Source organism: Pan troglodytes, chromosome 19, assembly GCF_028858775.2.
Source record: "Pan troglodytes isolate AG18354 chromosome 19, NHGRI_mPanTro3-v2.0_pri, whole genome shotgun sequence".
Classification (NCBI taxonomy): Eukaryota; Metazoa; Chordata; class Mammalia; order Primates; family Hominidae; genus Pan; species Pan troglodytes.
The window spans coordinates 30731118-30743139 of NC_072417.2; the positions used below are offsets into that span (position 1 = coordinate 30731118).

General features: G+C 40.3%; 1 protein-coding gene and 1 pseudogene across 18 annotated transcripts in view; both read left to right on the plus strand.

Moving 5' to 3' along the window:
* ACACA (acetyl-CoA carboxylase alpha) overlaps nt 1-12022 on the plus strand; it is a 330230-nt gene that overhangs the window by 254528 nt on the left and 63680 nt on the right. For 16 of the 18 annotated variants that reach the window (XM_511428.9, XM_009432351.5, XM_016931955.4 and 13 more), the window contains 2 exons: nt 3995-4115; nt 5444-5554. In XM_511428.9, the coding sequence (XP_511428.5) occupies nt 3995-4115; nt 5444-5554 (232 nt within the window). Of the gene's footprint in view, nt 1-3994; nt 4116-5443; nt 5557-12022 lie in introns of those variants that run through there. The other 2 variants (XR_010152891.1, XM_054669958.2) reach the window with 2 other exon arrangements.
* On the plus strand, nt 11022-11863 carry LOC129137518 (high mobility group protein B1-like; annotated as a pseudogene).

The following is a 12022-nucleotide window of genomic DNA, read 5'->3' on the forward strand; positions in this document are numbered from 1 at the left end:
CCCACCTTCAGGCCACGATTATGAATTTGTGTTATACACTTGCTGTCTTTTCTATAGACATATCTTTTTTCTATGTGATTGAGATTATAACAAGAATTTCTTTTATAATTTATCCTTTTCACTAAAAACTATTTTTGGGGAAATTTCATGTATTCTTAAAACATTATTTAAGAATATGATGCTTAATGTCTACATAGTATTTTATTATAATAAATATATTTGAACAGACTATTTCTAATTTTTCACATCCCTTGGCTGAACCCGCTTAAGGGACATTTATATAAGTTTCATATAAACTTTTAGGAATTAAAAGCTCTGATCATCCCTTTTTGGTTAATTTCTAGAAGAGAAATTGCAGGTCAAAAAGTTAATTTTTAAGGCTTTTAAAAAATAATCTTAAATTGCCTTCCCAAGATTTGCATTTCTGTCAGCAGTGTAGAATAGGATTTGTTTCCCTCTTTAATTTTTCTTCACCCCTGCCAACATTGATTATTATCAATTAATAAAATGGAATAAAAATGGCAATTGTTATTTTAACTTGTATTTTTGACTCCCAGTGAAGTTGAATGTTTTTATATAATCTATCTGCAAGTATTTTTAAGAATGTTAATTGCTTGGCTGGGCACAGTGTTTCACGCCTGTAATCCCAGCACTTTGGGAGGCTGAGGCAGGCAGATCACTTCAGGTCAGGAGTGCAAGACCAGCGTGGCCAACATGGAGAAACCCCATCCCTACTAAAAATATACAAATTAGCCGGGCCTGGTGGCGCATGCCTGTAATCCCAGCTACTTGGGAGGCTGAGGCAGGACAATCGCTTGAACCCGGGAGGTAGAGGTTGCAGTGAGCCGAGATGACACCACTGCACTCCAGCCTGGGTGACAGAACAAGACTCCATCTCAAAAAAAAGAAAAAAAAAAGTTAATTGCCCTAATACTATTTACTGAAAATTTACTCTTTTGTGTTTTTTTGTTCTGTCTGTCTGCTCTTGGGCTAATAATACTACACTATTTAAACTATTCTAGTGAGGCAAATTTTCTCACATTTTTAATTTTTCCTCAAGTATTATTGGCTACTTTTGCTTTTTTTAATGTAGAGGGTTTTTGTTTTTAGAGACAGGGTTTCACTCTGTTGCCCAGGCTGGGATGCAGTGGTGTGATCATAGGTCACTAAACCCTCAAACTCCTGAGCTTCAGAGATTGTCCCATGTCAGCCTCCCAAGTAGCTGGGACTATAGACAGGTGCCATCATGCCCAGCTAATTATTTTTTTAATTTTAGAGATAGAGTCTTGCTAGGTTCCCCGGGCTAGTCTCGAACTCCTGACCTCAAATAATCCTCCCACCTCAACCTCTGAAGTAGCTGCGATGACAGGTGCAAGCCACTGTGTTTGGCTAGAGTCTCATGTTTTTCTAATTCCAAAAAAGTTCCATAATGATTTTGATTCAGATTGCATTGAGTTTACACATTAATTTAAGAACTGACATCTTCATAATACTAACTTTCCCCAAAAAGAAACAGGGTATGTTTTTCCATTTATATGAGTGGGGTTTTTTTTGTTTTGTTTTTACATTTTGTAGTTTTCTTCATATAGGTTTTGCCAGAGGTTCCCAAACTTTCGTGGTTCATGGCATCCTTAGTGTCTCAGTAATTTTTTCATAGCACCCCTGGGCTATAAGATATACTTAATATTTCTGCTTATTAGGTAGTTAAACAATAAGTATTTGTGTCCTAAGAACTTAATAATCATTTGAAAAAATTATATACATAAATTGAAAAAATTTATTCTTAAATAATTACAGTTACTTACTAATGAGATATTTGTGTCTGCATAACATCTCAAACCTTGGAATCAGCTTGGATATAGCCACCCACATTTCTTGTTCTTCATTGAGTTTTCACAGAAACTTCAAAAATCTAGCTTGCAAAGACAGGACATTTTCAAAAGGAATGTAGCACCATTCTAACGTTAAACTGTGAACTACTGTGAACTATCTAAAGCTAGTAGTTCACATAGGGTCACAGATACCACATATAATAGTGCTTCTCTCAAAAATTTAAAATATCTTGTAGTGCTTCTGGGAGTTCATCATGGTGCCCTGGGACACAATATAGTTACGGTGAGATTCTGCCAATTTCTTCATGCTTATTTCTAAATATTTTGCATTTTTTCTTGCTACTCTGAATGGGATTTTCCCCTATGATATTTTTTAACTGTTCATTTCTGGAATCTATGAATATTGAGTTTGTTACAGGCAAGTCTGGCTGGGTCCTTGAATATTTATGACTATATGGACCTTATACAAACAGGCACACAAACACATATACAATTAATGTAGTTAATTAACCCCCTTAAGGGACAGTAGCCTCATTTCTGACATAACTTTAGGATAGAGTCTAGATACAGAACAAAAGGAAGAACTGGGAAATTATTGGATATTAGGAGAGGCTAAAAATAGAAAGGCAGCAGAATCTGGGAAGCAGAGATGCAAAGTCACAGACCAACAGCAAGGGCAAAGAAAAAGAATTGATGGAGGGCTGGAAATGAAGAAGGGAGTAGGAAAATATGGGGGCAGGAGGAAGTATTTTAAGAGCCACTATGGGGTACTTATTTATTATTTCAATTTATAAAACTGTGCCCACTGCCAAGCCTTCTGGGTACACGTGGAACAATAAATAATATATGCCCATCTCTACTTCCAACTTTGTATTTTTCCTTTCTTTTATTAGTTGCATTCCCCATCTCCCATTTCCCATTATCAGCTATCACTCCTAATCCCCTGCCAGGAAGACAGATGAGTGACTCCCACTAGATCCACAGGATGCTTTCTGGACAACTTGGTCAGCATTTCACTTCTACACACATTCCACCTTCCCCTCCAGAGGACATATCCAGGGACCCTTGTGTATATACTTGATATTTATGAAGGAGTACGAATGGGAGTTCAGTATTTTGACCTTTGCTTCATCCTACCTTAGAAGAGGATTTTTGACTTGAGAAACTAAGCTGAGCATTCTCACTACCGCTCTGTTTGGATATTCTCTTCCTACGTAAAATTGTCTAAAATTGTTGATATGATGCCTTTTGCTCATTATAGAGATATACATTGACCTTGCTTTTAAGAAACTTGTTCTAGAAAGTAAGAGAGGGCATCTAAAATCTGAGGGCCATCTATAACGTCAAACCTTTTCCTTGTTTGCTTTAGTTTAACTTTCTTGTCAACCCTTAGAGGTAGATATTATTATTCCCATTTTGTAGAAGTTATTATTATTTCTAGAGTCACACTCCTGTGTGTATCAGAGCAAGGATTTAAATCTATCTGCTTGGCCGGGCGCGGTGGCTCACACCTGTAATCCCAGCACTTTGGGAGGCCGAGGCGGGTGGATCACAAGGTCAAGAGATCGAGACCATCCTGGCCAACATGGTGAAACCCCGTCTCTACTGAAAAAAACAAAAATTAGGCCGGGCGCGGTGGCTCACGCCTGTAATCCCAGCACTTTGGGAGGCTGAGGTGGGCGGATCACGTGCTCAGGAGATCGATACCATCCTGGCTAACACGGTGAAACCCCGTCCCTACTGAAAATACAAAAATTAGCCGGGCGTGGTGGCGGGCGCCTGTAGTCCCAGCTACTTGGGAGGCTGAGGCAGGAGAATGGCGTGAACCCAGGAGGCAGAGCTTACAGTGAGCCGAGATTGCACCACTTCACTCCAGCCTGCCAATAGAGCGAGACTCCGCCTCAAAAAAAAAGAAAAAAGGCTATCTGCTTAATTCCAGATTTCGCTCTTCCTGTTAAACCATGTTGCTTCCAGGTAAAATAGGCACCAAGCTAAGAAGGAAAGACATATGAATGAAGAGTATAAAAGGAAGCACATAAAGCCCTGGCATTAAATATAAGCTTTCAATACACTTTTAGCAGCCTTTTAATGGTGATTATTCTTTTAATGGCTTGTTGTTACTGTGTTTAACACTCATAATTTGACATGGCCATATCCAATAGGTACAAGATAACAGATATTATTGGGAAAGAAGAGGGAATTGGACCCGAGAACCTTCGAGGTTCTGGAATGATTGCTGGAGAATCCTCATTGGCCTATAATGAGATCATTACCATCAGCCTGGTAAATCTTTCCAGAATGTGAAATTTTTGAAGAACTGGCTGTGTGGCTAGGTTTATTTTTTTCTCTTATCACTGCTATTCAGTCCCAAATGAGAGCATTTCTTGAAGATTGTATGTCTATAATTATATTTTAATCACACATGATAATAGGAAGATAGGATAATATAAATAACTGAATTTTTCAAACAAACCCAGCACTTTGTTTTAGCTTTTAGTGTAACTTCTTTTTATTTTCTTTCTTTTTTTTTTTTTTTGAGACGGAGTCTCGCCCTGTCACCAGGCTGGAGTGCAGTGGCACGATCTCAGCTCACTGCAACCTCCGCCTCCCGTGTTCAAGCAATTTTCCTGCCTCAGCCTCCTGAGTAGCTGGGACTACAGGCGAGTGCCACCATGCCCAGCTAATTTTCGTATTTTTAATAGAGCCGGGATTTCACCATGTTGGCCAGGATGGTCTCAATCTCTTGACCTCGTGATCTACCCGCCTCAGCCTCCAAAAGTGCTGGGATTACCGGCATGAGCTACCACACCTGGCCCCTCTTTCCTTTTTTTTAAGAGACAGGGTCTTACTCTATCACCCAGGCTAGAGTACAGTGGTGCAATCATAGCTCACTGCAGCCTTTACCCCCTGGGCTCAAGTGATCCTCCTACCTCAGCTTCCAGGTAGCTAGGACTACAGGCATGTGCCACCACCTCCAACTAATTTTTAAATTTTTTGTAGTGATGGGGGTCTCACTATGTTGCCCAAGTAGGTCTTTTTTTTTTGAGACAGCGTCTCACTCTGTTGCCCAGGATGGAATGCAGTGGCGTGATCTCAGCTCACTGCAACCTCTGCCTCCTGGGTTCAAGTGGTTTTCCTGCCTTGGCCTCCCGAGTAGCTGGGATTACAGGCACGTGCCATGATGCCCGGATAATTTTTGTATTTTTGCTAGAGACAGGGTTTCACCATGTTGGCCAGGCTGGTCTCAAACTCCTGACCTCAAGTAATTCGCCAGCCTCAGCCTTCCAAAGTGCCAGGATTACAGGTGTGAGCTGCCTCGCCCGGCCCCAAGGTAGTCTTGAACTCCTGGGCTCAAGTGATCTGCCCACCTCAGACTCCCAAAGTGCTAGGATGATAGGCATGAGCCATTGCACCCAGCCTGAATTTTGCATCATTGTATTTTCTTTTCTTTGACCATGAAATTTGTGTGTGTGTGTTGTTGTCAATCAAATAGACTTCATAAAAAACAATGTTTATTTCTGTTAATTTGGATTTTACTTATCTATGCCTTAGTTCTTATAGCTTCAGAGAGGACATAAATATGTGACATGTAGAATTTATTCTTTTCTAAGGTGACGTGCCGGGCCATTGGGATTGGGGCTTACCTTGTCCGGCTGGGACAGAGAACCATCCAGGTTGAGAATTCTCACTTAATTCTAACAGGAGCTGGAGCCCTCAATAAAGTAAGTTTCTAGGGTTTTGAAGAAGTATGCATAGCTGATTGAAGATTATTGTGTGAATTCTTAATTCAAGATCCTGATTGGAAGGAAGCAGTTCAATCCATGCCTTCCTCAGTCTATCTCTTCCCCTCTCCCTCCATCTTTTCTGCCCATTGACTTGCTTGCCTTTTTATTCATTCATTCATTCATTTCATTTATCAACTATTTTGAGTACTTACTGTTTTCTAGGCACTGTTCCAAGCCTTGTGTATATGTTAGTGAACAAACCATATAAAACCGCTGCTCTAAAGTGCTTATGTTTTAGTGTCGTTGTAGAAAGAATTAATTGAACGCTTCTGTTCTGTCCCACTTCTTCTCTCTTTTTCTTAATCTATTAGTAAAAGATGTGAGGAGATCTATACACAGACATTGAGCTGTCTCTGATTCCAGCTGTGCTAGTTCCCATTTCAGGCCTACATCATGAATTAGGTACCGGCCTAGTTGTTGAGACTATCCAGTTTTAATGATTTTGTGAAATCTGTAAATACACCTCTCGAAAAGGGCACCGATGGTGGTCTCTTGTATATAGAAGAAATATTTGGCAAATATTGAGTGGGAAGATGGGTGGATGGATGCATGGATGGGTTACTGGGAAAGAGTATGCATAAAGATCTATCTTCCCTTCCAAAGAAAGGTTTGTGCCTTTTTAGTCCAACTTCACAAGGGTTTTTCCAAAGGGGAAAAAAATGGATGGCAAGGTCACTGCTCGAAAGAGTGAAAACTATCCAAGAATACCTGAATGTATAAAGGACAGTGCAGTTCTGACATCTTTGCAAGCATAGGAAAATTATTTTCTCTTCAGGGCCAGAAAAATATAATGGAATATTCTGAGGCTGACTGCCCTTGTGCAAGTTATATAACCTCTCAGCTCCTCAGCTTTCTTACCTGTCAAAGGGGGATAATAATTTAAACCTTTAAATAATGTGGAGCTCAAATGAGAAAACATAAGTAAAAGTACCTAGTTCTACTGGGCATGCCTAGATTCCCAGCTACTCAGGAGGCCGAAACAGGAGGATAGCTTGAACCCAGAAGTTTGAATCCAGCCTGACAACATAGTAAGACCCCATCTCTTAAAAAAAAAAAAAAGAGTACCTAGTTCTTGGCAAAAAGTGTTGGCGCACATTCAAATTTCAGTTTCCCGTTCCTCTCTCTAACATGATTTGGTGATTGAGCTTATGGAGTTAATACACATACTAAATTGTATCAGATATTATGTTTACTCCACTTGCAGGAACTTTTTATCAAGTCTTGACTTTCAAGTTTAAGGGTAAGAATTAAGTGTTCTGTCATTCCCATTTAGGAAAAAGTTGATAATTCCATTGATTTAATTAGATTTTGTGGATGTCAGAAATTAGAGGAATCATTTGATGCGATCAGCTTGCTCTGTGCATTCATATGAACTCTGTATCCTCCTCTGGGCTTGCTTTTCTCATCAAGGAAAGGCACAGCAGTGCTAACAGTGGCGAACTTGGCTGTCTTCCTCCCTTTTTGGAGAGTAGCCTGGAAATAAAGGTTGTGAACCACTACTGCTGAAGATTATTATTGCAGTGGGAGAAACTGCTGAGAGTCTTAAGGTTGTTGTTTTTTTTTCTCAAGTTGCTCTTTTGGATACCTTCTTAGGATGAGATATTGATGAATGCCAAAGATAATTTTAGGTACCATTATCTATGAGAACAGAATTTTTGAAAGATTTTAAAAATTCTGTTCTCATAGATAATGGTACTTTAAAAACCTATATTTCCATGATGTTCCCATACCCAGTCAGAGAGCTAATTTCTGAAATATATCTTCTTATATTGAGTTTCTTTCTCCCCCCTGCCCCGATACTATATTATATACAAAGAATATTACAAAAAGCAGATGTTGGGTTTTTGGTTTTGTTTTGCTTGAAAACTTGCTAGTTGAATTTCATTTGTGCCATGAAGAAACATTAGAGATTGATTTCTTAAAATCTGATTGAATTGTTCTAATCAAATTCATTATATTCACTGTCATAGCTTACAGGGCTGCTTGTTAAAACAAAAGCTTAGTTACAGGGTGAAAGATAAATAAAGCTATAGCTTTAACTTACCAAACAATGCTTACTTCCAAAAGGGCATGATTGTTTTTAGCTGAAGGAAGCGATCAGATACAGAGGTTACCTAATGTTGCTCTGCCTGCTTCACTATCTTCATGTCAGCTCCTCTTAAGTATAGAGCTGTGCTGCTGAAGACACCCAATTTTATGTAAATTCGTTGAGAATATCCTATCAGCCCCTTTGCCTATAAGGTATGAAAAAAGGAAACTACCATGCTCAGATGGCTTCCTCTGACTCACTCCTTCTGTGTGTTGTCTTTGTGTGTGCTGGTGTTTTTCTTCATCTCTGTTTGCCTTTCTTTCTGTAGGTATCTCTCTGTATTGTGTACTTTGGGTGTGTGCAAGTCACCCTGAGTGCATGTCTCTTTCTGTGTGGGTGCTGATCTTTCTGTCTCTTTGTGTCTGTGTCTTGCGTATAGATCCCCCTCTTTCTCTGTCTGTGTGCCGCCCTGTGTGTCCATGTGTGAGAAAGTCTTTGTGTTTTTGAAACATTATAGAGCCTCCTTTCTTAAGCCTTGGCCATTTTGCTCATAGTATGTACCTGTGTAAGGTGGAAATGTAGGAGACATATGCAAGCTTATATACAGTCTTAGACTGTAAATATTTGACCCCCACCTTTTTGAGTCTTCATCCTTTATGTTAAACATTGGGGTGAAGAATAAGGAGTGGGGGTGTTCAGAGGTTGTAGGGGAAAAAAATCTTGTGTGTGCAAGTGCCGATCCTGTTGACCCCTTTGAAAATTGAAATAATGATAATGCGCGTCTCCTGACTGCATCAAAGTATCAGCACATCAAAAGCCAGGAGGCATGAAATGCAAATGATAAAGTGAAAGCAGATGGATTGTGCATGATCGCCTGATGCCCAATGAATTTTAAAAGGTGCTGGTTTGCAGGAAGGGGGGGTTGGGGGGTTTTGGGGGGGACTGAAATAAACACGTTATCCCTGCAATTTTTTTTTGTTCTTGATGCTCACTCCTGACAATATTTTTTCACACTTGAGTGAACACCCTCTCTCTCTCTCCCCCGCCCTTCTTCTCTCCCTTTCTCTCTCCTCTCCAAATCCCCTCCTCTGCCCCCCCCTCCCCCCCACCTCTTACACATCTCAGGTCATGTCGCTGCAGCTCCGGTGGAAATAATAAGATATAAACCACGAGGTTGTTATTTGCATAGAAATAGCATGGAGCCCCAGGCAGCAAGGGAGAAGGACACAGGGATGATTTGTCTAAAATTTTAATGAAAACTTTTGCTGAGGCAGAGATTTTTAAAAACTTTCTTTCTCCCTGCTTTTCCCCTTCCTTCCCCTACCCCCCAAACCCCATCATTGATTTTACTTAACATGGTTCAGTTTGAAGAGAAAAGGTTGACACTCCACATATCATACTCCCATAATGCAGCAACCTGTAAATTGTTTCTTCCTTTAATAGATATGAAGCTGAAGAGACATGCATTTTCAACTTAATACATTGCATGTGTGCGCCTGGCTTTTATGGCTATACTCCATCTCGGCATACACATGATGTTGCCTGTCATTAGCCTGTTTTTAATTAGTTTACACCTTCCTATCTTTTGCTTCCAAAGACTCTTACTTTTTAAAGGATTTCTTTTTATAGCCAACAGTAGTAACCTTCATATAAAATAAATATTTTCTGGTGTTTTCCTGTTTTTTTACTTTGGTGGTTTTTCTGTATACTTACATGTTTTATTCATGGATGCCATCCTTTGCCACTGTGTCTTTTATTCCAAAACCAGAAAGTGCTTCCCACCTTCGTATTTTTATCCTTTTCCCCCTGTGAACTCACCATTTGTGTATCTTCTTTCCATGTCTGTCTTGCTTTGTTGCCTGCAGTTATTCGTAAAATATTCAAAATATTACCCAAATTGAGATGAGTTGTAGTATCTGGATTTTATTGAGTGTTACTAAGCACATTTGACATTAGAACTAAAGGCAGTAGGCTGGTGATTAGAAGCAGCCCAAGTGGGTTTGCTTGAAATTCAGTCAAGAATATCTGTCTGGTTCCTTGCTATCTTCTGGAATGGGCTAATGGTATCAGGGCTATATTTCGTAGACAGGAAGGCAAAAACAGAAGGGAAAGTGACTTAGTTTCATTGAGAGAGACTAGATCAGGGTCAGAACATGAACTTTCATGTCCCTAAGTTTCACTAAAGAAAGCTCAGGCCTCTTTGCTTAGTGGTCTGTAAAGCCTAAGAGAAGGTGGTCCGGTCGTTTTCCTGTTTGTCCAAATGTCGTGAGAATGATGACATTAATAAGAGAAGTTTCTAGGGGCTTGCTATTTCATGTCACTCAAGGTAGTAGATCCTAACTCTAGGAACTGTAGGCTGTGGGTGACAGATTCCTTAAAATGCCTCACTGCGTGGCAGACCTGATGTGTGTGGCAAATTACCCTGCTTGAAGGGAGTCATGCTGGCCTGGCAAAGGCAGTAACCTGTGTACTTGGGGAACTGGTAAGATGCACCGTTAAGGAGCTGAGATGATTGCAGAGTCATAAACTCTTAAGTCTATTTGCCACTGGACATTTGCAGAGATGATCATATTTACTTTCCCTCCTCCCACCACTCTTCCTCTCAGTTTCCTTTTTACTTTATTTTTTTCTCCCTTTCCTGGTAAAAGTATTAGTATGTTTAACATAGTGTTAGGTGGCAGATAGGCTGGGAAGAACTAGTATTGTAAAGGAACACTGATGTGTACTGGAGCCTACTAGCTCTCAATCCATTGCCCCAGACTTGCGGGGAGAGAGCACATTCTCTATCCAGAGAAATAAGAATATGCAGTTTATGGTTGTCCTGTGGACATTAACTGCCTGTGAAGGTAAGGTATATGCCAAAGGCAGTGATGTGCAGGTGATAGATTCACCAGGAGATGATATGTGACTTTTCTTGTATTTTAAAGCTCTGCTTCTTTTTTAGAAAAAAAAAAAAATCCTATACTCTCATCCCCCTTAGCGAGATCAGGCCCCTATTTCCACTGAATCTGCCAGGAAAAAAGAAATTATGTGATGGGTATGACTAGGGCCATTAGTTTGGTAGGGGGCTAATTCTGCTAATCTTGCTTTTGAGACTTGGTGCAAGTAAGTTACATTTCTCTCTGGTTCTCATATATGTATTTTTCTGCAGCTATGCAGTATGAAATGTGAAGTTGTCATAGGTGACTCTGTTAGGCACAGGACCAGAGTTCCTCTCATGAGTGGGAATTGTCTGTTACACCAGACTGCACTGTGTAGTCTCCATGCTCACCCACCCATGACTCTGTGAAACACAGCATGAAAGTCATGGAGGCTCAAGAAGGGAAGGAGAGATTACTTAGCTCTCACTGTGGGGCGGGCAGCATTGTAACTTTCACATAACTTAAAGAGGTTACGATAGAGACAGCGCTGGGGCAAGCGAGAGCCAGACAGGCACTGGGTGACTCTGTGCCTCGCTGTGGAAAAACAACTAAACATGGGCAAAGGAGATCCTAAGAAGCCTAGAGGCAAGATGTTGTCATACGCATTTTTTGTGCAAACTTGTTGGGAGGAGCATAAGAAGCATCCAGATGCTTCAGTCAACTTCTCAGTTTTCTAAGAAGTGCCCAGAGAGGTGGAAGACCATGTCTGCTAAACAGAAGGGAAAATTTGAAGATATGGCAAAGACAGACAAGACCCATTATGAAAGAGAAATGAAAACCTACGTCCCTCCTGAAGGGGAGACAAAAAAGAAGTTCAGGGATCCCAATGCACCCAAGAGGCTTCCTTCAGCGTTCTTCCTGTTGTATTCTGAGTATCACCCCAAAATCAAAGGAGAACATCCTGGCCTGTCCATTGGTGATGTTGCAAAGAAACTGGGAGAGATGTGGAATAACACTGCTGCAGATGACAAGCAGCCTTATGAAAAGAAGGCTGCGAAGCTGAAGGAAAAATACGAAAAGGTTACTGCTGCATATTGAGCTAAAGGAAAGCCTGATGCAGCAAAAAAGGGAGTTGCCAAGGCCAAAAAAGCAAGAAAAAGAAGGAAGATGAGGAAGATGAAGAGGATGAGGAGGAGGAAGATGAGGAAGATGAAGAGGATGAGGAGGAGGAAGATGAAGAAGATGATGATGAATAAGTTGGTTCTAGCACAGATTTTTTTCTTGTCTATAAAGCATTTAACCCCCCTGTATACAACTCACTCCTTTTAAAGAAAAAAATTGAAATGTAAGGCTGTGTAAGAATTTTTTTAAACTGTATGGTGTCTTCTTTTGTATAGTTAACACACTACCAAAAGTGTCTTTAGATAGCCCTGTCCTGGTGGTATTTTCATAGCCACTAACCTTGCCTGGTACAGGATGGGGGTTGTAAATTGGCATAAAAATTTTAAGCAGGTT